The following is a 27,713-nucleotide window of genomic DNA, read 5'->3' on the forward strand; positions in this document are numbered from 1 at the left end:
ACAAACATGTTTTTGTTTTGTTTATGTATTCAGCTCCCACATCTATTGAATCCTTTTTTGTGTTTTATAAAGGGTTGTTTTGCCCTACATAAAACACAAAAACTTTTTTTTACATCTTACCTGTTAGAATTAGTTTTCAGGCAGATGCAGAGATACTTAATAGTGTCTAGAAATGAGCATGAAAAGTAAATATTTAAAAAACTAATAAAAAAAAGTGTCCTGACCTCGGAGAATGTTTTCTCGGTATCACTTTACAACAAGGTTTCATTAGTAAACATTAGTTAATGTATTAACTAACATGAACTAACCATGAGCAGTACATTTGTTTCTGTATTTGTTCATCTTTGTTGACGTTAGTTAATAAAAATACAGCTGTTCATGTTAGTTCAGTGCATTTACTAATGTTAACAAGATTTTAATAATGCATTAGTAAATGTTAAAATTAACATTAACAAAGATAAATGCTTTATAAGTGCAGTTCATTATTAGTTCATGTTAACTAATGTAGTTAACTAATGAACCTTATTGTAAGTTGTTACCGTTTTCTCTATCCACGCAATGTTTCACCTTTTTGACCCCTCACCCGTTTGCATCCCTGTAAATAAAAGTGTTAATTTCTTTAAAAACTGACCCCAAACTATTGAACTGTTGGTGCTTCATCCAGCATGCCAGACTACAGTTGACCTGTGTATTCTCTGAAAGACGGAGATATTTACTCTTAAAGTTTAGCCTTTGAAACTTGTCAGTTACACCGCTGAGTAACAGTCTTTATATAACCACTTTAAACAACCGCTAATGAGCATTTCAGCTATTTAAGTCATGGTATGTTGGCTTGCTGACAGTTTTCTTTCATTTTATTCCATATAGCACATCTATTTGCATGAATTCTGTAATACAATAATTCCATAATACTATAAAATAAAAACCCAAAGCCGAAATGTTTATTGAGAATGAGTTTGTGTTTACCCTGTTGAGAGTAAACTGATTTATTCCACATTATTTTGTGAGCAGGGTTTCTCTTACGTCAGTGTTCTTGTATTTAAACACACCTCATTTGGTCAACAAGTCTCTGAGTGGAACTTTTCCCATAGCAGTTGATTGTTTACAAACAAGATATAACGTTGAGTCTGGTCTATTCTTGTGTCTGTCTGGTTTCTACAGACGTTTGGCCATCTGGCCAGCTGTGGTGGAAGGTTGTACCGTGTCTGCCATGTGCAACATTTCAGCTGAGCTCATCTCTTAACGCTGAAAGAAAAAGCTCAGCCAAAGGGTCAGAAGCGAGCATAACACCTTCATCCTTCAATATGGTTGAAACATGTTTCTCTGGCATTGTCAATGATGACTCATAGTTATGTAAAATTCTGTCTTTTCCAAAAGGGAAAGCGTTTGACATGTATAAACTCTCTTGGAAATGTTGAGGCTTGGAAGTGTGAGATTATGTTGACTTGTCCAGCGAATAAAAATCAGCCTCTGCTGATTTAAAACACAGTTCACCCTGTTAGCTGACATGATTCTGTTACACTTGGTAAATTTCTGAGAAAATTGATTCATACCTTCATTAAAATGTGGTCGATCTGATTTATAGACTTGCAAGAATTGCTAAACCAATGCTGAATGAAGTCAGCCGCAAATGTGATACAGAGGTCTGTGATAGGAATCTAGGCAATGTTGTGAAATATGTTGTGAGGATTAGATACATGGCAATCTCTTATCTGCTGTAACCTACCAACACAACACAGAAATATAAATAAATCATTATTTTTGGTAAAGCTCTTATTGATATGATTAATCTCACTGACTAATCACTGTTAGTTTCATAACTAACAACAGATCAGAAATGTCCCCTAGAAATGTATTTTAAAACTGCATGTTGCTACCAAGACACTGAATGCTAATTTATTTAATATATTTACAAAAAATATTTATCTATTTATAAATAAATATATACATAAATATCAAAACCACCGAAATACGTTAGTGATGATATTTTGTAAAAAAAAAAAAAAAAAAAATTCAAAAAGGCTTGTTGTTACAAATACACTGAACATTATTTGCAATCATTAAGGCAATAAATAAACAAACATGCTGATGCGTTGTAAAAAGAAGTTTCTAAAGTTAATAAATATCAAGGGACAGAATGGGCAAAGATGTCCATGTCTTTTTAACACTTCAAAGTATAGGTGTCTTTGTTAAAGGGTTAGTTCACCCCAACATGAAAATTCTGATAGGCCTACTCACCCTCAAGTCGTTCCAAACCTGTAAGACCTTCGTTCATCTTCGGAACACAAATTAAGATATTTTTGATGAAATCGGAAACCTTTACCTTTACTTGGTGTCATTGTTACAAATGTTACATGTAATAAAATACCAGTAAATTATGCGCAACTAACCCTAAACCAAGCCCTAACCCTATAATAAGTATGTTGTAAATTATTATGAATCATTTATTGACTATATAATTACACTGTAACAATGGCACCTTAAAATAAAATGTAACCCAGCAATTTAATTCCAGGTCCAGAAAGGTAGTAAAGACATTGTTAAAATTGTCCATGTGACTACAGTGGTCAGAGAACTCTCCGATTTCATCAAAAATATCTTACGGTTTGGAACGACATGAGGGTGAGTAATTGATTACGGAATTTTCATTTTTGGGTAAATTTTCAACCACAGGTATATATTTCACTAGAAAGCATGCAACAAAATCCCAAACATGTTTGGGAAGAACACTGTGGTCTGATCAATAGACCAAATGGGAGTCTAAACGCAAAGCACCATGTTTACTACAAACCAAAGGCACAAACACCCTGGTAAAACCATACATCTCTACCATCAGACTTGATGGTGGCAGCAACATATTCTGGATTTGATTGAAGATTCATGTTCCAGCAGGATGATAACTAACTTGTAAAAAAAAGTATGACGGAATGTTTTAAATACACTTATAATTCTGGAATGGTTCCGACTGAGCTGAGGCATTAATCCCATTGAATATTTTTAGGGGAGACCAGAACATTGCTGCAAGCCAACACTTTCTAATTTGGCAGAGATGGAGTGAATTTGTGTTGAAGAATTGAAATGTGGAAAGCTCATGCAGACATAACTCAGAGGACTAGTTGCTAGAGGATTATGTTCACAGCATGAACTGTGATTGCTTTGTGTTGAAATTATTGGTAATACGGCATGCTAAGACGTGGAGGTATAACAAAATGCAGAAACAAAATCATGGGTATACTCTAAATACGCCTGTTCAGTTTTCGATTGCGTTAATGTCTATTCCATTTCAATAATTTTCCTTTATGATGAAATTTATCCTTCACATGCCAAAATGTCTCTCCCTAACTTGGCAGGACCAGTGGTCAATCTATGGGTATCCAGCAGTCTGAAAGTGCAACATTGTCTTCATAGTTAATTTCACTTCGCTTAAAATAATAAATGACCTAAAGGCACATAAGCGCCTCCCAAATCAAAACCACCTGGGCCCAAGAATGCCAGTGAGTCCATTGTTTCTATATGGACTTCTGCAGTTAAAGAGTGAAATATCTGCAAAACAGCCTCCTGAATAGTTCTGTAGAAAAAGCCAAGGTTTGAGCACAACTGTTTTTATGATTCTCCATCTCCATCAGTTGTATTAAGTGCCATATTACATTTGAAGGGACTCAAAATCAGTTCAGCTAAGACTTAAACTCCTGTAACCATTTGCTCACCAGCATGTTGTTCAAAATATATGATTTACTGTCTTGCAGGTGCATAAAAAGGGTGAATAAATAGACAAGTGTTCGTTTTGGGGTAATGCGAAACAATTGTAATCAAGCAGAATTAAAGCTAACAAATCAGCTGCCCTGTGTTAAACATAACATTGCTAATCATAAACAAAAAATGTTCACTTGCAATTGTGTTTGAAAGCAAACAAAAATATTAGCCGGTTTATGTTCTGAAACATTTTTTGTTTTATTTCTCACATATAGGAGGCCAATTGATACATTCAGCATAGTTCCTCACAAAAGTAATGCTGCTTTTAACAAAGTAATTTGTGTATTAAGTTTCCAGGCTAGCCTACCGAATGAGATGGTTAAAGGCAGGGCAAGTCTGGTCCGAAAAGGAGTTAAGAGTCTTAAGCCATTCAAAAAAGACTTTTATGATTTGATTTGCCATGCCCAGACAAAACTCATCTGGGGATTCCCAGAGGTTATGATTCATACTTTAACCTGTAGAATAGAATATAGCATCAGAAATGTAGGCTACTCAGCCTATATAGGCTGTTACCGGTACTTGAAAAGAATCAGTGAGATGGAATTCCACTTGAAATCTTGTAATGCTTAAAACTGCTCTAAAAAGATAAATCTACGACAAGACATTTAACAACTGCTCTGTGTTTATAGACAGCTCCATTCCAGCCGCAGCTAATTAAACAGCAGCAGCGATGTTGCTCCGCCCACTCCCTGCGTCACTCCTCACGGCGAATCGCGTGCATGTGTTAAAACTGAGCCCTTACTCTTACTGCTGCATCCTTTGTGAAAGAGTTGTCAAAGTTGACCAAAAGGGAGGAGATTTTTTTTTTCACAATAACACAGACGAAAACAGCTCAGTTGTTAAACGTGCATGCAGTACTTTTCTCAGATCACTACATGCGTTTCAGGAGGACTCGACTTGTGAATCGCAGCGGATTTCATTGATTTGGATTAACATTTCCTCTGGTCATGGAAATACAGTCTGCTTACACTTTTGAATACAGTTGCACGGATGGTAAGTTTCATTTTATATAGTTTATATGCTTCTCTGAACTCACTGAGTCTCCATTCACTGAACTTCTGTCGCATTTTTGCCTTGTGGTTGTGCCAAGACATCAATGGAGAAAATGACTAACGGATATCTATCCTGATTTATTCATACTGGGTTATTACTACCAAAGAAGAGCATGTTAATGTATTGATTATGATATAAGGAACCCCCCCCCCCCCCCCCAATCAAGTCATTTACATTTGTGAATATGCCAAAGAGTCAGTAACAGTCGGTTTTTGTTAATCTGAGCACACAGTATTTTTATTTCTTTATTCATTTATTTATTTTCGCTAAGTAAAAAGTTTTGTACTTGAGAAATAATGTTAAAATTATGTTCATTTACATGCAATGACTGGTCATAGCAGAATTTTTATTTTTTTTATTCTGCATGGAGTGGGTCGCCCCCATGTGTGCCACCATGTTGACATCACATGACCATTAATATCACGCAGTTGAACTTTGTAATACCAATTGATTTATAACTCTATGATACAAAAAAAACTGTGCTGAGTCCACACCACAACTATAATGATAATGTCACAGAGAAACAATATTGTTGGAATCACTTTCACAATGATTTTCAGCTGATGAATTAATTATTTCTCACCAGCAACTGGCCATTCCAGAGTTACTAGCCACTCAGCATTCTCACTGGCCACAATTTAGTTGTTGGAAAATTACTTTTTGTTAGGTAAGTGATGATACACTTCAAATCTTTTTGTGGTAATAAAAGATAGACCTAAGTGAACTATAAAATGACTTAAAATGCATATATAATTACAAAGAGGCAATAATAATTGCTTCACATAAAGTATCAACAGCAAGTAATCATTTGGTTTTATTGAACAAAAGTGTTGTAATATATTTGATGTAAACAATCAACTTTTATTATAGCAAATGCCTGTAGAGGGCGCCAACGGCCTGGTGATTGTTGTTGTTACACTTGTTTACAGCATGATCAAATCCTTGTTTAATTTTGGGCAAACAACATTTAATTAAAATATCCACCTAATCTTTAATATTTGGCCACTCATTTACAATAGAAATCCCACAGCCACTGTAATTTCTTGAACAAGAACATGAGGACATCAAAACATGCAAACTCAGAGTGAGGGTTTACACTTTTATTTTGAAATCGCAATGAACAACAATTCACATATTTAGGAACTGTATTCTCCTAAGTTGGCCTAAGTTTATAAAAGATTTACATAAAAAATCTGGTAAAATGGCGCACGTTGCATTCCAAGACGAATCGTATAAGCAACCCAAACTGGAGAGATAGAGTTTGTTAACTGGAGACACGCTCCACGCATGTAAATGATAACAGTGCAACACTTCGCTATGAAACACAAAGCGTGTCAGACTTTATATTCATTCCCAAAGGCACATTATTGAAACTGAGTTTGTGTGGAGCAGCGTTTACTGTGAACAGAGCTGCTCTGAGACACTGGAAGAAACACGTAACCTGCACTTGTGTAAATACTTCTTGCTTCTTGCTTCACTCTGAAACCTGCTGTGCATATATTTATTTAACTGAATATAAATTCAACCCGGCAAAATAGCCAGTGGGAACAACTGTTACATGCCACTGCTGAAATCGGGTGTTTCAGAATCCATTCTGTTTAAGGGAGCTTGAGCCTTTTAAGCGGCAGACGACATAACTGCAGCGTGTGTTTATAATACACAGAACATTATTGTGTGTTGGAGTGGACGCTAATAAAGTTATCGTTCTTGGTGTAAAGGGGCCTTTAGTTTCCTCCTTTGTTTATGTCTGTTTCTGTTGAGGTGGGAGAATTACACACTGTTGTCAGTTATGGCAGTCAGCATTTAGACCTCCCATTACCATTGAACCATTGTTCCTATCCCGAAAAGAATAAATATCCAATGATCTAATGTACACAATGACCTGTCTCTCATTGTGTATATATTAGATGCAATATGCACTTTCAGAAGTGCCATATAAGGTAAGAAACAAGAAGTAAGCTGACAAGTCTGAACCAGATTGAGCAATTGCACTCATTGGCCAGATTAATTTCTTTGGAATGACTTGTTAGCTGATTGTCAACACATATTCATATTTTCATGTCATATTCCCAAGTTCCCAGTCATGTTCTGATCCATTGTAAGAGTCATATGAAAAGTGAAACAATTACAAGCCAAAAGTCTCAACTATCAGTACCAATCTGCAATATGATGTGGTAAATTTGAAGCCATTTATTCATCATCCATCTTAAAGGTTATTGGCTAAAAACTCACTGACATGTGATCCTTTTTTATTTGTATAGTTTTAAATTCATATAACAGTAATTATTTTGTACATTGTGTACACATTAAATATAGTTGTCCACCACACTGCATCAAAATTCTGCTGACCTGGGGTGCGTTTCCCAAAGCCAACTATAGTCACAAGTTCCGTTGTGACAAAATTCAACAGAACTTGCGACCATAGTTGGCTAACAATGCTTTTATGAAATAAAATGCTGTCTTTTTCTTCTTAATGTTTCTCTTAAATGAACCCACCAGCAATACATTTAGTGTTACAGCATTGAAGTAGAGAGTGTATCTTGGAAAAAATGAACAGCAGTGTGTAGTCTAAAATAAGAGACCATAATGGTGCATCTAGAGAGAATGGTGAGACTTAGAGCAGGGGAGTGTCAGTGGGTTGTGGTACAGTTGTTGTTTTTGGGTTAAGCTGGACAGCATCTGGCACCCCGCCCGAGAGCAATGCATGGCTCATCCAGAGGGGAGACCACAGGACTGAACCAACCCGCCCCCTCTAGATCAAATTCTCATCTGGGGGATTACGTCTCTACATCTCATGCTGCACCGTTAGGCAAAGAGTAAAGAAGGATGGCCAGTTTCATAGAAAAGATTGCAGCTTCAGGATATGATGTAGAACATACAAACCTTTTCTTTTATATGCTTGATATTAGGTGCTTTACATACTTTATATTTATTTTGCTAGTGTTGTTATCTGTTTAATGAAGCTAACAAGTTGTTAAGGATGGTAAAAGTTCAGAGGTGAATGGAGACACATTTGAATAGATCCTTGCTGGTATGAAATTTTAATATTTATCTTTCTCTTGTGGTGCATGTGTCTGGGTGCAATAAATTCTGAAGATGTCAGATATGTGTATATGAAAATACAATGGACCATTAACATTACCAGGGATGTGTTTTTCACAAAGATTGAATACTTACAGCAGTACTGGTCATTTTTTCTTTCAGCATGATTGCGAATTTTTAGTTTGAACATCAAGTTTTCCCTTGCATTTGGTAAACAGAAGTAGCCTATTCACAATTTGAGTTAATTGACTGTGTTTACAAGCACAGCAACATTCTGTTATTATTGGGCATTTATGTTAGTGTTGTGTAAACACATTCATCTGATTAAATTGCATGTATTAATCAGAATATATTTTAAAGTTTTTTAATGTTGTTTATATGTCTATGTGGTGGTTTTCATGCTTAATTCATCAGTCCAGTCTCAACACCATTGCTGAATATTTTCAAGACAATCTCAATCTCCTTCTCTTGCCCTGTCTCTTCCCCTCCTAAAGCTGAGCTCTGGCTGATAGTCTTTTCATTGTTTAACATTTCTATCCTAAATCAGCTGTCAAATATGAAATGTTTAGTTTAGCTACTTACATCTCTCACCGTTTACTGAAGCGTTGCACGACTCGTGCAGCAGCTTCTGTGTACATAAAGCCTGCATACTTTAATTTGATTGGTCATCTCAAATATTTTGACATTGACGAGCGGTGACACACCACAGGCAGGGCAGCTCAGATGAGAAGATATCCTTGCAGCACTTAAGTAGCGTTAGTACTCTATTAGTCAATTATTTCACAACATTTATTATGTACACCTCAGAAAAATACAGAGGTCCGGACCTCGGGGACCTCATAGCTGGCTACGGCCATCGTGTAACGTTAGGCAGCCTATAGTTTACCTCAACACTTCAGTTTACAGGGTCGGAGCTTTTCAGTCTGGTTCAGCTAGTTATGACTTCAATAGAGCAGCGAAAGCGCCGAACGAGTTCGTCAGCGCTGTGTGTGAGACGATCCAGCTGATCTCGCGCTGCTGCTGGATGCGCGCGCGGTTTAATCAGGAAGTGCCGTTTCTTCACCTGGCTTTTGATGTTCCCATGCACTAGGCTTGCTACGATAGTCGGTGTTGCCGGTGTTACCGGTGTCCAGACTCAACACCAGTTACATCACTTGCCCACCGTGGCACCGCCCACCGTCTTTTTGATTTTTTTTTAGTAATAAAATAATTTAGTTCAGTTAGAAAACAGACAATACAAACAAAAACTGAACGTATCTGCTTAATAAAGCAGGATCCGACCGTGAGTCTCGGCAGCGGCAGGAGTCATTCATCAGATTTAAGAGTGAGGAGCTGACTGATGATAGCGGAAGATTTGGTTTCAAAGCGAAACGTAAAAGCGCCTATTTAAGGGAGTTTGTCATTTGTTTTGTTGTTGTGTTTTTCATTAAAAATAATAGGCTAATGAACCCACAATTTAAGCAACCCGCAGCCGAATTGGCGCTAATTCAAAACCGAAAGTAAAATGTGCACGGCCGCACAGAGCGCGTATTGTTTACTTTCGCCTGGCTCCGCAGTGCGAGCCTCCGCGCTACGCTGACTGCGCGCATTTATTTTGGCCGCGCGCACCCTCGCGCTCGTGCGGGCGCGTCGAGTATAAGCAAGGCTTTATGGACGAATTGTTATTCATTCATGGCGTGCATCTCAATAATAGACTGATCAATGCTTGATCAGTGCCCTGACTACTGAACTAGGAACTGATTGAGACGCACCAATGGCCTCACAGAGCGCGCATTTACAGACGAGCTGTCATTCACGGTGTGTGCGCACTGGTGCGTTTTCAGTTCAGAGCGGTCGTGTGCATGTTACTTTCGGTTAGATAGAATTAGTGATTTAAAAGCCTCCGCCGGTGATACCGGTATTACCGGTGTTGTCACACATCAATTAACCGGTGGGAAAATTTCCTCACCGTCACATCCCTACCATGCACTCGCGCAGCACTCCAGTAGCCTAAATAACAGCGCTTAATATGTGGTGCCGTTTGGCAAGAGCGGCCGTTTAGGTGCTCCCGATCGACTGTCAATCATTTCCTCGGCCAATCACGGGCCCCATTCGTGCTCGGGCCCTGGGGCTTCAGCCCCACCTAGCCCTTATGTTAATCCGGCCCTGGCTGTGCCTGAAGCGCTGCGTGTAATATCATTGCGCCGCTGCACTCATGGTACGCAGCAAAGGTCCTTGATTATTACGCAGGAACGAGAGTATAGTTTCTAGCCATATCGGTCTAGAAAATCGCAACTTTTCATTTTCCCTCGGTCTTAGTTGGCTACACAATGTAACTATACACATCACAACGTGTAAATAGGAAAATGTTGGCGTTATTTTGTCACTATGCAATTGCGACTTTATATCAACCCATTCTATGGAAAAAACGCAAGAATTGCGAGATATATACTCGCAATTAAGAGAAAGAAAAAGTCAGAATTGTGAGATAAAAAGTTGCAATTTCCCTTTTTCGTTTTTTTATTCCATGATGGAAACAAGCTTAGAAACAAGATTATCACAGATGAGTTTTAAGGGATAAAATTATTGACTGCAGTGGGGCTGTCATGATCCCAGCCTGTGTTTCCCTGTCTTGTGTGAGGACTGCTGTGATTTCCTGTCTTGTGTCATGTTTTGTAGTTCTTTGTAGTCTTTATGGATGATTCGTTTTCCCCAGGTGTTGCCTATTAGCCACTCCCCGTTGTTAGCCACTCTCCATCTTGTTAACCTTGTTTCCCTTTGTTTATATATATACCCCAGTGTCTCAGTTGTTGTTGGTCGGTCGTTGTTCTTGCTAGTCTTTGTAGATGTTGCATTCATGGATTTCCCTGGTCTGGAATATGTTCCTGTCTCAGTTCTGGATTATCTTGTTTTTTTTATTTATTTTTTTATATTTAAATGTTTCTTTATTTGGATTCTCATCTCTCCTCATCCCTCTTTACTACGTGACACTGTTGCTTTAACAGAACATTATAAATGAAAAATTGAAATTGTATTTTCTTGTAAAACAGCCCAATAGGGTTGTTTTATTTACAACTTAAAAAAATCCCCCAATAGGCCAGATCTGAAGGGTTTATCCTGTTGACTTCTACTGACATTAGAAGGGTTTTGCATTATTATTATGTCACATCTTGTGTGAGTGCACCCACTGATACTTTTCCAAGACTTCTCTGGAAAGCATGGTCATGACCTTTACTTTGTCTAGTCTAGACTCCATTCAGTTCTTGACTTGTGAAAAGACATTTACAACAGAGCTCATTTGGGAGAAACCCAGTTTAAATAGACGTATAGCTTTCAAATGCTCTGTTATGCAGTGGTTATCTCATTTGCCCGGAGAATACTTTGAGAAGATTTAGTAATGACCGCCTGATAAAATATTACTGATAAATCCTTGTCTGACTCTGACAACGATATTACCTTATTACAGACCTGAAATATGGCGACACATAGAGGGCTTGTGCCCCATTACTGATGAAACACTAACAACCTGTTTCCAATGTTACCTTTTCTTGAACCAGCAAGTGAGCAAATTGTCTTTTAAGTGCAAAAAATCCCCAAAACACTACCAATATCTAAGTATTAATACATATTTGAAAATTAAAACTGATGGAAGACTAAGAAACACTATTCAACTAAATGAAAAAATCTTAAAACCAGATGTATTAACAATGAAGAGACCAAAAATAATCCGATTTAAAGCTTCCATTGAAAATCCGTCCATTCATTACTGCCCTATTTCAGTCAGTATTGGCATCATTGTAAATCGTGTTGAAAACAACCATTCATTTGTGGATAGCCATCACTATATTGGTCTTTATGGCAAGTATGGGTACTTGATGAATTGTACCCTGTGTAGGGTTTCATTAACATATGAGAGCCCCCTTTAAGTGCAATGCATTGTCCTCAATGAGAACGGAGAGTGCATGAATGAATCTGAATGAGGAGGTCTCACTCCTACAGTGTCTCACCTCTGACATCTGCGTATATTACACTGACACTCTGCCCAGCCCCCACAGCCCTCTCACACATTCGGCTGGAAAATGCCCCCTCTGGTTTTAGTTCACTTCTTTTGCCCTGTAAGTGTTAGACAGCATTTGAATACATTAATTGGCAGGTTTGTTTGTGCTATTGCGTCTATGAATGCCAAAAACTGTTTAACTTTGTTTGAATTTTGCTTAGAGAATCATTCCCCATAGGTGACCTCACTACACCTTGGCAACTGTGGCAAGCAGGGCGGTGGTGAGCAGGGTCTGCCGCCACGAACGCTTAATGGCACTGCGGATTTCCCACAGCGGCGAGTGCTCTATGACTGCTAGGGAGCTACGGGGGCCGGCACAGGACAAAAATGTTGTCGTTGGTGAGAGCAGAGAGTGACTCTGTAGAGAAGTTTGTCCGTTTAGGGGCCTACTGTAGAAACATGACGGCGCAAAATGGTGATTTCACTGTAAGGGGACCCGTGGTGTATGGAGATAGAAATGGCTCATTCTAAGGTAATAAAAACATAACGGTACATTAAGTAAAAATATAGTTCACTGATTCTTGAGATAAGGGACAAAACATATCCCAAACACAAAAGCCCTTTTTATGTTAAAAAGTAAGAATATCAACACACACTAAAAATACTTAAAAAGTTACATCTAAAGGAAATTTGTATACATTCATTGCTTATACTTTTAAATAATTTCTTTAGTATTATTTTAAAATCACTCACTATACTTGGAAACACATGTAATTTAACCCTTCCTCAGCATGACGTCACAATGTAAAACTGCCAAACAAAGTGTTTAAAAATGCAACAAATAAAAAAATACACAGTTACATTAAAAGGCGGATATCTTTAAGATATCAAACAATACAAAAAGTAAATATTGAATTATATTTCCATTAAAAAATAGCTATAAAAGTTGTGGCCTCACTTTGCGTCAACTCAGTCAGGTTTTTGTATAATTCTGACTAAATCAGGCAGCGTCATGGGCAGCTTTAACTCTGAGGAGCATTTACTATTTCCTGTTCATTGTGGATCTCACAGTTCTCTCATATTTTAAACAAACAATATTGAAGTCTCTGCGGTCACAGCCTTAACATGTCAACTCCGTCATCGCAATGTAATAGTTTCTGTAAATAGTTGTGGGATAAATCTTGCCATTTTGATATGTTTATTTAGGCAGCTACAACTGAGGAAAAAAACTAAAATTGCTCCACTGTACAACGGGGTTAAGGTGGAAAAAAATTTATCAGATGTCAACTCCGTCAGGTTTTATGAATGATGGTTGACAAGTGCTCTCAAAAACACTGTATAATGTGATTTGATATGTTTTTTGCAAATGGGGAATACTTCTAATGCTGTTTTTATGATTCTGTTTACATATACTGTATATTTTGCCCCAGCTGGACCTTTGACAACACCGTCAGTATTTGTCAACTCCATCAGTATTTTACAGTCATGTGAAGGTTTTTGTTCATTTTGAAAGAAATGTCTTATTCTTTTTTTCAATATATTGTGAACTACATGATATTGTGAATATCATGGTGAACATTGGTGATATATGTTTAATATTAAAAGGAGGGAGGAGAATTAAGAAATGTAGAAACTGGGTTGTTCATAATAGTGTGAAAAAACAAAACTTAGCTCCTTTACTGAACACCAGTATTACATAACTGAAGACTTTACACTGTTTTTTATAGATTAGATTAAAATAGCATGCTTGTGTGTCTGACAGAGTTGACACAAATTAATTTATGGAGTGAATAAATATATATTTTTAGAAAAAATATTTAGAAATAAGCCTGTTCCCTACATGGTTCATTATCTGAGACCTTTGTCTACAAAAATACCAATTTTTAATAATGTAGTGTTTAGTTTTCTAAAACATGTTTTGTCCCTTATCTCAAGAATCAGTGAGTTATGTATATTATTTTGCATTTCTGTCAATAGATCCTCATAAATACTACACACTGCACCTTTAAGTAAAAACAGTTTTTACAACGTTAGCTTGTAACGGAGTAATATATGACCGATAGTACTTTTACTTTTACTCAAGTAATGGAGTTGTTTACTTTGTCCACCTCTGTTCCCACGGCTCTCGGCCCTGCCCTAATTGCCACAACAACCATATGCTTAGATAGACTACATATATATATCAATAGGGCACTATAGTTTTGCTATACAGTTTTTGCTTTTTTGCAACTAAAAATTGTATTTTGGCAAGCAGATGAAACATTCCTGTATGTTTACATAAAAAAGCTAGCCTGGATGCCTGCCGAACTTGTTCGTATATGCATTCACCTTTACTATTTCTCTCAAAAATGATGATCGTGTTGGTAAGTACTCTGTGTATCCTTAAATTCTTTTTACAACACTGGAAAAGATCGTTCACACTCATCTTCTTCTACTTCTTCCAGCGTGCGTGCAGTTGAGTTCTGTTGATAACCATGCGTCGCTCAACACGTGACTTACTCCGTTGCTCTGATTGGTTGTAGGTCTATCCAATTGAGTGCAGAGGCATTTTCTTTCCTGGTTCGGTTGAAACGCCTCATAATCACAGCCCAATGGAGCTGTCTCAGACTCATTTTCTGACTAGAATCTGAGTATGACGACGTCAGGCTATAAAAAAGCAGTGACTGAAGCATTTCAATGGGATATTATGATCTTCACGAAGTTATACTCTTTCTGTAGGTTACTGTAACCGTACCCTTCTAAACTACTGCCAAAGACATATTTTGAAACACCTGTCAAGTCTTTCTGGAAAAATCCAAAGATGTGTGGGTTAGTGAGGTTGAAGGGCTATTTTGGGGTGTAAACCACAAAGTGCTTATTGACTCGTGAGATGTGAAGAACATGCCTTGTTTTGTGGCAGGCTTTCTCCATGTGTCCGCTGACAGGACTGAATGAGCTGGCAGGTGTGTGGAAGGTTCCAGACTGCACGGCTCCAGAGGCTGCTGCCTCATGTTAAACCATAAGTATATCCAATGAACACAGACATTACCAGCGCATAATCTTTGACATTCCTCATACATAACTGTATTCAGGTGCAGCAGTATTCACTTTTTTAACAGTGACAAATGATGACAGTTAGTACTTAGAACTCCTGATTGTTTTAGTTGATGGAGAGGCTCATTTGGTTTCATTAAGGAAAACTTTTCCCCAAAAAAACACAATGCATTCTTGATATTAAAATGTTACACCTTTCACTAACTTTTTATTTAAAAGTTCATTGTACGTCGAGAAATGGGTTTACTGTGTACAATTTGATTACATACACTATACAAAAAATATATGAAAAAAAAAAGTTTTCTTTTGAAGAATATTACTACTTTTCTTTATTTTCTCATTTTGATGCTCATAAAGGCTGAGTTTAATTGAATTTAATGCAGTAAAATTTACAATTTTCTAATTTGAATATATTTCAAAATGTAATTTATTCCTGTAATAACATGATCCTTCAGAAATCATTCTAATATGCTAATGTAATGCTCAAGAAACATTTCCTATTATTATCAATGTTTAAACAGTTGTGCTGTTTAAGATTTTTGTGGAAACCGTGATGCTTTTTTCAGGATTCTTTGATTAATAGAAAATTCAAAAGAACAGCATTTATATGTTGTCAAAACTGTAACTTTAAAAAAAATCAATTTCATGCATCCATGCTGAATAAATGTATTCATTTCTTTAAAAAAATGTATTGACCCCAAACCTTTACACAGTAGTATGTGAAATGTAACGATAACACGCATGTATTTTCTCAACCAAACACAATGTGATTGTAGCCAATGAGGTGTTTAGACTGAATTAGAATGGGGTTTCAATAATCTGTAGCCATATGGCCTCCAGGAGGAAGGAGGGATGTGTTGACTAGTAGAGAAAGGGAAACAAAGGTTGATAAACACATACACCAACACTCATCAGACAATGATATTCGTCCTGTTCAAATATTCTGTTTGCTCTGTTGTCATTTAAATAACATCAGGTGGGATTTTTGAAAGTGTAGCGGTTAAAAAACTAACCTTGTGATCTTTAGGTCCTCCAAATACAAGGTATTAAAATAAATAAGGTTGTCATTGTATTAAGTCATTGTTTTGACTTTACTGACTTTTTACTGACTTTAAAGACCTTAGAGGGAGGTCATAGAAGTGTGGCTTGTTTAACCCAAGTGCAGCATTTTAATGTGCTACTGTAACTGATTTAATGAGACTGATAAAACACATTTTGTTTTCGTAAACCGACATAATTTAATTTAATTCTTTCATCTGTTGTTGCTGTGTCATACTGTTGTCATCTTGGTTAAATCATCCTAATCTGAATAACTCCTGTGTGTTTTGTGTCTATTCTTACAATTTTGGGGCTTCATTCCTACTATTTTGGGCTATGTTGTTTATTAAATGGTCTATAATCATAATACAGTTGTGTCTTGTTTTCTGGTCAAAATGTGGGCAATAATCTGTATGGAGTACCGCAAATGCTTTCCATTACTGATTCAATGAGAAAAAATAAATCAGATGATATTTGCTGCAACTACCAAATTCAATTGTAAAATGCAATATAACAGACTGAAAAGTCTATCTGTATACTAAACTGCTGTTTCTCTTTCTCTGTAACTTTTTCTGGCTTCTCTTCTGATTCTATCTTTTGCCTCCTTCTCACTTTACATTGTAGACCACTATTCAGACCATGACTTTACATGCTGGAATTGAAAGGTCATTGAGAAAAGCTGTTGTGAAGCAGTTGGCTGCTGAAGAAAAAAAATAATGAAATGTTCACTAATTGTGACAGAGTTCCATGAAGCGATTAAAGCTGCATTAGCTATTCTATAAAGCCATGGTCAAAAGTTTCTGTAAGAACATGGAAAAGTGAGCAGTAGCTCTTATTAATAATAGGGGTTGATTTCAGATTTTTTAAAGTCAACTTTTATGTGATGAAGTCGAGTCGACACTGATGACGTCATTAATGAACAAATAAGCCTGAACCTCGAGCTGAGACTCGAACATGGGTTGCCTTGTGCACAGTTTTGGCATATGACACAGCGCTGTCCACGAGGCTATTGCTTCTACATCACTGCTTATTTTTATCAGTTCTTTTGTCTTTGGGTCGTTATATTTCTCACAGATTTCTGCTCGCTCTAAATCAGATACAGATAAAGTAGCACAGTAAAGATATGAATGCATTAGTGAGAGAGCGATTGTGTGTGAATTACACAGCGTCTCTCTACTAATAGTGAAGCTGTGGGTTTAATTTACTAAGAAATACATGCTAGAACTTTACAGTTTCTAAGCTATTTTATTGATAAATCACAGAACAGTGTTAACAATACATTTCTGCGGTACTGAATGTTTCTGTGTGCGCGCAATCTGCACGTGACATGCGAGCTGCTGTATTTATGTTTGTGTTACAATGCAGCAGCGCATTAGTTTAGAATAGTGAATAACTTATGTGTACAATAAAATGTTTAAAACGTGCATTTACCCAATCAATTTCAAGCATGCGGATGGTATAATCAAACATATATTGTAAAGTGCTCTTGGAGTATGCAATTGTCATTTTAACTGTTTGGAAACGGAACGTAAAAGTGGACTTCAAACATTTTCATGCCCCTAAACATGACGTGGAACAAAACAAACTGTGATTGGTTGCGTCCAAGCGGCAACCTCCCGCAGTTTCTCTTGAATCCAATACGGAAGTGCCTCAAACTGCAATTCATCGACTGGCCGCTAGGGACAGGATCCAGAAGGGAGCAGAATCTCATTGAGCCCCATGTTAAAATGGCCAACTTTAGAGCAGAATAAAACATGTTTACAGCCTGGTACAAATTGTGCTTTTGGTCTATACGGCTCATTTTGCCCTTCATGACAACTGTGAGGGGGGTGAATTTTTTTATAACTCATTCGTTTACATTATATAAAGCCTTAAAATTCAGCATAATTAAGGGCGTGGCCATTTTGAGTGACAGGTGGATAGCCATTTATCTGCTGTGTGTTAGTCACGCGTCACTTAAGCTCCGGCCACGTCCCGCCTTTTTGCCCATTTTCTGTTATCCGGGAGTGACGCGCTGCCAAGATGGCTCGTCCCTACTTTGCGCTTCAGAACGGCTCATCAGAATCCTATGGGTGACGTCACGGACACTACGTCCATATTTTTTTACAGTCTATGGTTGCGTCACATGTCAGTCAAACGTCCTCCTGGGCGGTCCTTTGCCAATGAAAACTACGAAAAAGTCCAGGGCTGTGTCCGAGATCACCCCCTATACCCTTAAAATAGGGTACTATTTGTGGGGGCAGCCGTTTTTTAGTATTGTCTGAAACCATAGTGGACGTTACTGAGTGAACTCATTCAATCCCAAAATGCACCGCAATAACTAGTGTACAACCGATGTACGCTCAATGGCTAGAAAATACCCATAATGCAATATGAGTGCGCGCTGAATGAATTCCCGCGTCTAACCAGAAGATGGTGCCCGCAGCTGAATCAATAATCCATCCATTTTCCAAACCGCGCTGGTCCAGCATAATATCCTACAAGCAGGGGTGTAGCACAAAATCCTGGGCCCTATGCATAGGCATTCCTGATGGGCCCCCATGTTCCATGTTAAAATATATTCCAGACTTTTCAACTTTTCAAAACCCTAACACATCACAGACCTTCTGCCATCAGTCTGAAGGTCTGGCTATGGGAGACTGGTCAACGTCATGCTTAAAGGTCCTGTTCTTCGTGATCCCATTTTTCAAACTTTAGTTAGTGTGTAATGTTGCTGTTAGAGCATAAATAATACCTGTAAAATTATAAAGCTCAAAGTTCAATGCCAAGCGAGATATTTTATTTAACAGAAGTTCCCTTTTAAAGCCTACAGCGAACGGCCGGTTTGGACTACATCCCTGTACATCCTGCTTTAATGACGTCAGTAGAACAGTTTGTTGACTAACCTCCGCCCTGAAGAATACGCAAAAAAGGGGGCGTGGTCTTGTTGCTCTCCCACGTGGAGAAGAGGAAGTGTTGCGTTCATGGTTGCGTTCGGTTGCATTTGTAGAGTGTTTGTCGCCATGTCGTCCAGACCATAGTCCAGACGCTGTTATTTTCATCCGGGAGTCAAAACACCTTTGTTTGGCCTTCAGGGACGCTGTACTTTGAGCGCATGCATCTCCCCGGTATGGTAAGAGGCGTGACCTTTCCGGGCAACGTGTGTAAGCTGCTGTCGAATCACAACACGGGAACCGCTGGCACAATCAGAACTCGTTACGTATTTCTGAAGGAGGGACTTCATAGAATAAGGAAATCTTCGAAGCGCTTTTAGGACAGTGAAAACAGCGGTATACAGATAAGTAAATTGTGTGAAAAATACTGTGTTTTTTTACATGCGAAACATGAACACTTGTTATATTGCACACTGTAAACACAATCAAAGCTTAAAAAAATCAGGAAAAACGGGACCTTTAAAGCATCATGGTAGAGCATTAAATGTGCAGTATGTAATAATGAGCCAATTCAGCCAGTGGTTGAAATGGGTACTGCAGTCTAAATTCTAAATATTGGAAAGGGTTGTTGGTTTCACCCGCCGCCTCCTCCTCAGACTTGACGCTCACACGGGATGCCAGATTGAGGACACACAACAAGAGTGAGCGCAATTGACAATGGAAGGCAAATACAGATTATTGGAGTATGTTTTACAAGAAAATACTATTTCAGTCTTCCTACATCAAAATTTCACATTTAGTTCAATGTATTACTTGCCACTTCTTTGCAGTTGTTTGTGAGACTTACTAGAAATTTCTGAGGGATATATGTTTTAAAGACTTGGACCACAGACCTATAAATCCTACATCAGTTTTTTTTTTTTTTTGTCAGTGGATACAGCTTAAGCTCAAGTCGTTTCTGCCTCCTTTCCACCTGCAGCCCTCCCCCTACATTTTGGTCAGTGCTGGGGTAACCCTTCCACCCACTGTCCAGGATTAGAGCTCCATACCCTGAGCAGATTTTCCACAGTGTTGTCCATCTGCATTCACATTAAGAACAGACAGCATTGGGGGTGGGGGGGTACTCAACATGCTTCACAGTCAGTGGGCTATGTCTTCTCGAATAAAGACTATTAAAACGAGTGGTTTAAATGTGGTCTGATGCCGCTGGTTGTTGACCCAGTTTCTTGTAGCCACTTTGAAGCTGAGATTTGTTGCTCTATTAACCAGTCTTTGTTGGCGATCTGACAGTGGCGTCACTGGCGTGTGTGAACTGGAGTACAGTCACACAACTACACTGTATGCTGTACTTATAGTGTCTCATTAACAAACAAAATATACTGTTTAACATTACAAATAGCTCTAGATTGTTGTTGAACAAAATTTATTTATTTTGGCAACTCAAATATTTGTCAATAATGCTACCCATTACTTAAAGGGGACATGAACTAGCTTTTTAAATTTTTTATACTGTTGTCTGAGGTCAACTTATGAAGTTTCTGTGGGTTTTTTTTACATTCAAAAACATCATAATGAATAAGTATAGGCTATTTTCTACCCTGGTTTTGAGCCTCTCTCATGGAATGCTCGGTTTTTATGGGCACTGAAGACTTGGAAGTAAATGCTCACTACTATGATTGGATAAGCTTTGCATATTATAATGAGCTTCGGCTCCCCGGTGAGTACACGTGAGGAATTGTTTTGAAAGCGTGTGGGAAAACGGCAACCGGAATGACACAGGGCTCGCAAAATGTCTTTATCAAACAAACACAATGATTTATCTCTCATCCACCCACAATTAATTTGAATGTTATCTTTTATTACTTGGCCCGCCCAATCGGTGGATATAACCGCGAACCATGCATCACTAACACATACGCACAAGCCTCACTGCAGAGTCAGACAAATCAGCATGATCAAAACTTCCTTGATTGTATTTTTCAAGAGAGTGAACAGTGCACATCAAGAAAGGAATGTTATTTCACTATTTAAGATAGATCGTCGGCAGGCCGGTGATACGTTTTGGTAGCCCGTCTGGAAAACACATAGCCCGGGGACATTGGGCTTTGCAAGCCCTGGCCCATACATGTCCGAGTCTGATCACGAATCACAGCACAATGAACCAATAACACCTCAAATAAAGGATTCTCCAGCCTGTGACAGCGTGCTAAGTTATGTTCAGTTAGACACGTAAGCATAATCAATAGATATCAAACGATCTGTAACAATGCAATACTATCACATATAAAAAACATTCTTTACTCACATTAGTGTGTTGCTTCATTTATTCATGTACTCTCATCCTGTCTGCAAATCCAGTCTGTTGTTTACAAACGAATCCGTGGTGAAATGAATGAACAAACGCCCAATGTCTTACCCATGTGAGCTGGATATTCATTAAAACTAAAGTTAATACATGCATTCATAATATTGGAATCCGAATGAAGCTTATGCAGCATGTTTATTGCTTGGAAGTTCGATCCGGTGTAGCTCCACGAAGGCCTATGCTATTTATCTATTACATGCCATGCACAAATCGGTGGGCGGGGCTACAGAATCAGGCGTTGTTCTTCTGTTGAGGCTGTGTTTCACCACACTCTGACGTCACAGGGAGGCACATTCCCAGATCAAGCGTTTGCTGAGCCTGGTGTCAATAAAAGCTTTTCTTTGACTAACAAGGAAGTTTTCAGCTCTGAAACTTATAGGATATTCTTATATTACCATGACCTTTTATTTATCAAAAGCTCAAGGGAAAGTTGATTTCTCTTTCATTCGTAAAGAATCACATTTGTCAGATCAAAGGAGAGATGAAGTCCACCCCATAATCGATGGCTATAGATTATAAAGCACTAAAGTGGGCCTGAGGGCAGAACCCGTTTATGGCTGCTCTCAGCAAGACCTCTGTGATTAGTGGCAGTACGGCCCTTCTTTAGAAAACTCAACTTAATTCATGTTTCCACAGTTGGCATCCAACTTTATTATTTGTCAGTCAGTGTTCTCCGACCACAGCGTTCATTTTTCGAAATATTCCTCTTTTTCAGGAATCACTTCACAGCGTGAGATTGCTTGATTTGTATGTCAAGTGTGTGTGTGCGAAGTGAAGGAAAGTTTCAGGATGAAAACATCCAAGTCCATGATAAACAGTTCTATTAAATGACGAGAGAGCTCTGTAATGTGATCCTAATGGATAAAACAAAGAGGAGTTGAAAGACCACCCTAACAGGGTGACAAATGCTGTTGGACTCTGGAGTTCGGTGCTGGATTGGTGTTTCTCTTTGAAATATTCTCTCATTTCTTTCTTTTTATTTTGAATGTATTTACAGAGCTCTGAGCCCAGGCGGTTCAGCTTCCATTATGTCATTGTTTGGCTTAGCCGGAGGTGTATTGTTCTAGTATAATTGAAACAAAAAAAGTACTTTTTTTAATTAATTTAAAAGACCAGAGCACAGACATGAAATATGTCTTATATGGCTAATAATGACCATTAATCCTTTTTTCTTTGTTCTTTTTAAAAGCAATGCTTGACAGATTTTCATGATACTTGTTTGTTTTAATATGAAAGGCTTCTTTATTCCAAACATGCGGAGTTTATGGTTTTACAGCCATAATCATCCAGCATTGATCGCCTTTTTTCTTGGTATTTACTAGAGACACATGGTTTCCTCATCACACTATCAAATGCAGTACATTTGCTATTGTTTTTCTGCAGTGGATAAAGAAGACTACATAATGCCCATGTAATGAATATCAAAAAAGTGTCCTTATTAGTTTTAATCCCTTTTCTTGGGCTTTCAATATGGGTTATTTCAATAGGAAACAACAGCTTTCTTCATCATGGGGCTGTTCCCATGTATCCCATGATTTACTCACCCCCGAGCCATCCTAGGTGTATATGACTTTCTTATTTCTGACAAACACAATCAGAGTTATATAAAAAAATATTGCTCTTCCAAGCTTGGGAATGAATGGCGGTCCTGATTTTGAAGTCCAAAAAAGTTTATTCATCCATATATCCATCATAAAAGTGATCCATACGGCTCCAGGGTGTTAATAAAGGCCTTCTGATGCAAAGTGATGCTTGTGTGTAAGAAAAAATATCCATATTTAAAACTTTATAAACTAAAATCGCAGAGGATAGAGCAAAACAAAACACCCGTCACAAATTAGAAGTCTAAAACAAGAATTTTTAAAGAGAAATGTCAGAGGAGCTTGAGTTTGTTGTCCAGCCCTATTTGTTTGAACCGCGAGAGGCGTATAAGCTTATGCTACTCCTACAATATACGTCATACATCACGTCAGGGGTTACTCTTGGTGTAAATAGACTTGTGTGGGCCGTCTGCCGGAAGCTAGTTATTTTTGTGTATAAAGTTTTAAAAATTGATTTTTTTCTTATAAAAACCATCGCTTTGCTTCAGAAGGCCTTTATTAACCCCTTGGAGTTGTATGGATTACTTTTATGATGGATGGATGCGCTTTTTTGGACTTCAAAATCAGGACCTTTGTTCACTCCCATAATAAAGCTTGGAAGAGCAATTATATTTTTTAATAACTCCGATTGTGTTCGTCTGAAAGAAGATTTGAGGGCGAGTAAATCATGGGATAATTTTCATTTCTGGGTGAACTATCCCTTTAAATTTATTAAAGTGGCAGTAAAAACATTATACTTAAATTCAAAAATAATTCTATTAACATAAATTTTGTTCTTTTGAACTTTCTCTCCACAAAAAAATATTTAGCAGCACAAGTGTTTTCAACATTATTATTAATAATTTTGGTGAACTAATCCTTAAAGTTTTTTCCTGCTAAAATCTCATTGAATGCGTGCCAGTGTTTTATATATCTGCATTTGCATTGTTAAATGATTCGTTCTTATGTGAGGAACAAAAACATCAATAATCATGAATGACATGATGGCAGAAATATAAACACTTGAACTGGCCATTCAGCAACTCAACCAAAGAGAAAATGGGAGGTCATTGTGTGTGTAAGTGGCACAGGGGAGGGGTGAGACTAATCCTATTACATGTGGGTCTTTTCGGAGGGTGAGCCTGGGGTGTGCAGACCTTCTGTGTCACTGTGACAGCTCACCTCGGTGAGAGGCATAGCATCTATGTGCTTGAATGGAGTAAGGAAGAAAATCTCAAAAATGTAAAAAGGTAGGAGGAAGATGGTGATAAATCTGTCTTAAGGGGTGATAACTTTTTGGGTTTCATTTTATTGTACTGTAGTAAATTGTGGGGAACTGTTGTAGTGTGTATAATAATCTCTTAACAGACAAATAAGTGTGTCACATTCCTGTGGAAAGACAAAGCTTCACTGTAAGCATGTTTTCATATGCAATATGGTAATTTTTCCTTTCATTACTCATATTATCAATGACATGATTGCATATTGCATGCCTAGCTGTTGATAGAAATGTTTTAGCGTTGCCTTTTATAAATTGCACATGACTTATTGAGGTTAAACTCTTGAAAGGGGTTCTGTCCTCTGGTATTAGCTGTCACTTTACTTTTCTGGTCTGATCTATATGACTTCAGCTGACAGTTGGTTATACATCCCCCTCTTGTTTATATAGCTGTGCTAAGTAATCTTCTCACAGTTTAATGGGTTTTTTTTTCCTAGTAATGGACATAAATGCAAAGTTGATATAATTGTTACACATAACTGCTCCATTATCTTATATCACAGAAGGATTTTGAGCCCTAGTAGTTTGTGTGATGCTCACAGAGGCCAAAGTTATGTTATTTTGAGCAAAACCCCAGAGTAGCAATTTGATTGTGGTCTTTGTCTACAGCATATACTTAAAAATGCCAGAAATTTGGTCTGCGAATCCAAGAGTTCGAGCTATACACCATCACAACATCTGGCTGGCAGTTTCAACATTTATTGTCAGGTTACATTCCACGAGGTTAAGGTGAATAAGAACTGAAAGGACGTTTTCTTTTCCTTTCTGTTTGCTCACTGTGCATCGAATAATGTCAACCGCATTGATTTTACCCCAACTGAATGTCTGTACAAACAGCCAAATGACACATATGTAAAAAGCCCATAAGACTATTATTGGAACCTTTTCCAGTTCATGAATTCTGTCAGTCAAATGAAACGGCTGGTATGTAGGAAGCTTTCTTTGTTGTCATACTTGCGCCAATTTCTGTTCTTGTGCGTACTGAGGTTGAGCAGCAAATGAGCCATGACTGCAGCGCTTTAACATGAGTTCATGCCTGCTGACTTTCTTTGTAATGGCAATTCTATTTATTTTCTTTCTGATTAGGTGGACGTCTGTGGCGCCTCTGAGTCAGGACAGATCTCGACTCCCAACGATCTGCTATTTTCCACTTTAATGGTATTGGAAATCAGATTTGGCACGCACCAAGACGACCAGCTAATGGCACACGTTCTCTTGTTACCCCTCAAAGCATAAACGTGCCCTTCTTCCTCAATCACCGTGCTTTCCTTTTGTTTCTGCGGATGACATCATGGACCTCGGTGGTCTAAGAGTATCACGAGTGGACGCCAGCGTTCTGGATCTGAAGTCTGTGAGGTTACCGTGTCATTTTGAGAGGAATGTGAAGCCATTTTAATGCGTCTGATTACAGCCACCACTGGAGAGCCTTGACTCAACATGCAGGGGCGGCCCCGGCAGGCCCAGCAGCAGCAGCTAGGATGCCTATCACCCAAGAAAATGCCCTGAGCCATCTCCCCCTGCTGGAGAACTGGCTCAGGGCTCGAGAAAAAGACCAAGACGAGGGCAACGAGCCTCGGATGAGCGCAGGCGGTGTTTGCCAGGCTGCCATCTGCAAGCTTGTGGAATACATCCAGCTAAACTTTGCTGAAGTTGAGAGTCCTTCGTATAGTAGTGGCCCATTTAGAGAGGAAATTGAGGCTGAAGTGAGGGCGGTCTACCTGAACAAGTCTCAGGAAGATGGGCCGGAGTTCGGACTCAGCTTTGGAAATATTCCGATTTTTGGAGACCCCGAGGGGAAAAAGAAAGGGGTCAGGAGGAGACGCAGGAAGGGCGATAAAGGCCCTGTGTTGGATGTCGGGTGTATTTGGGTGACTGAAGTGAAAAAGAACAGTCCAGCAGCCCGTTGTGGAGATATTAAGCTGCGAGATGAGCTGCTGTCACTAAACGGACAGCTGATGGTTGGGGTCGACGTCACTGGAGCCAGGTAAGATGTCTGAATTTGTTTACAATCAGCATATAATAGCTTGCGTTATATGTCAGTCTTAAATAGTTTGTTTGGTTAACAAAATAAGTAAGCATAGCGCTGAATTTCTCAGATATTCAAGCCCATGCTGTTGATTTAATGAATTTGTTTTAGCTTTGAATCTCTCTGTATTTCATTAATTGTGAAAAGGTGTGCACTGAAAGCATTCCTCTTTCGTCTTGTCATCATGTAAAGTAATTTGAGTGTGCTTGGACATTTTAAATGAGCATTTCAGGTTATTTACAACATCCATTGACAATATATGTGGCATACCGTCATAATTTAAGATTTCCCCTCAATCTGTAAAAGCCAATGGGAAAGGGGCCTGCTAGGCTTCCACTGTAATCGTGTCAAAAAGTCAAAAAACTAATTTAACTGAAATGAACCACAGATGACATTGCCTGTTTGGTCTGAACTTGTGTGAAAGACAGTGACAGTGACAGCAATGTATATGCCATACTTACTGTAAATATGTGGCGAATGTCATGAAGTTTTATGCGTGACCAAAAAAAAGAAAGAAGTGGTCTCAGTTTAAGTCAGGGTTTCCCATACTACAGTTTGTGATTGAAATGCAGGGGTAATTAAAGTGTAAAAAAAAAATAATATTTATAAAAATAAAAAAAACCAAAAAAAAAAATATTTATTTATTTGTTTGCCTGCATGTCATGTGACCATTAACCAACATCAGAGAACTGAGAACATGAAAATGTTGTTAAATTGTTAAATTTTTTAAATATTACAAAAATATTTTAGGTCGAAAGGGTTCTGCTGACAAAAACAGTTTAGGGTGCCTGGTTTAAGCCATTAAAAAATTCCAAAGAATTAGGCACATTTGGCAATGATGTCACTGGTCTGCAAATAGAGAAGGAAAAGGCTGCCGTGCCTTTCAAAAATAAAGTAAAAACAGAAAAGAAAGGTCACTGAAATTAGTAGAATTAAAAAAATATATACAGTGGCATGAAAAAGTATGTGAACCGCTTGCAGAATCTGTGAAAATGGGAATAATTTTAATAATGTTATTTTTTATTTAGTACTGTCCTGAATAAGATATTTTACATAAAAAATGTTTACATATAGTCCACAAGACAAAAAAATTGCTGAATTTATTAAAATAAACCTGATAAAAAGTTTATGAACCATTGATTCTCAGTGCTGTGTGTCGTTCCCTGGATGATCCACGGCTGTTTTTTTGTTTTGTGATGGTTGTTCTTGAGTCCCTTGTTTGTCTTGAGCAGTTAAACTGCCCAATGTTCTTCAGAAAAATCCTCCAGGTCCTGCACATTCTTCAGTTTTCCAGCCTCTTTTTCATATTTGAACCCTTTCCAGCAATAACTGTATGATTTTAAGATCCATCTTTTCACACTGAGGACAATTGAGTGACTCAAACACAACTATTTAAAAAGGTTCAAACATTCACTGATGCTCCAGAAGGAAACACAATGCATTAAGAGCCGGGGGGTGAAAACTTTTGAACAGGATGAAGATTTTTTCTTATTTTATTTAAATATAATTTTTTGTTCATTTAGTACTGCCCTTCAGAAGCAACAGAAGATACTTGCATGTTTCCCGGAAGACAAGTTAAGTACAATTTACCTTGATTTTCAAATTCAATAGGTTTTCACCCCTCGGCTCTTAATGCATTGTGTTTCCTTCTGGAGCATCAGTGAATGTTTGAACCTTTTTAAATAGTTGTGTTTG

At 38.0% G+C, this 27,713-nt stretch overlaps 1 protein-coding gene across 1 annotated transcript; it reads left to right on the top strand.

Moving 5' to 3' along the window:
• Window positions 1-4,514: 4,514 nt before the first annotated feature.
• On the top strand, window positions 4,515-26,605 carry LOC307125856 (PDZ domain-containing protein 2-like). The gene is made up of 2 exons (XM_079816038.1): window positions 4,515-4,746; window positions 25,079-26,605. Exon 2 carries the CDS (start codon window positions 25,471-25,473, stop codon window positions 25,978-25,980), a length of 510 nt encoding a protein of 169 aa, XP_079672164.1. The 5' UTR covers window positions 4,515-4,746; window positions 25,079-25,470; the 3' UTR covers window positions 25,981-26,605.
• The last annotated feature ends 1,108 nt before the right edge of the window (window positions 26,606-27,713 follow it).

This window comes from Gobio gobio (assembly GCF_949357685.1).
Source record: "Gobio gobio genome assembly, chromosome: 4".
Classification (NCBI taxonomy): Eukaryota; Metazoa; Chordata; class Actinopteri; order Cypriniformes; family Gobionidae; genus Gobio; species Gobio gobio.

Bases quoted from the DNA above. Each gene is read 5' to 3' on its own strand.
- LOC307125856 (XM_079816038.1), top strand. From the start codon at position 25,471: ATGCCTATCACCCAAGAAAATGCCCTGAGCCATCTCCCCCTGCTGGAG.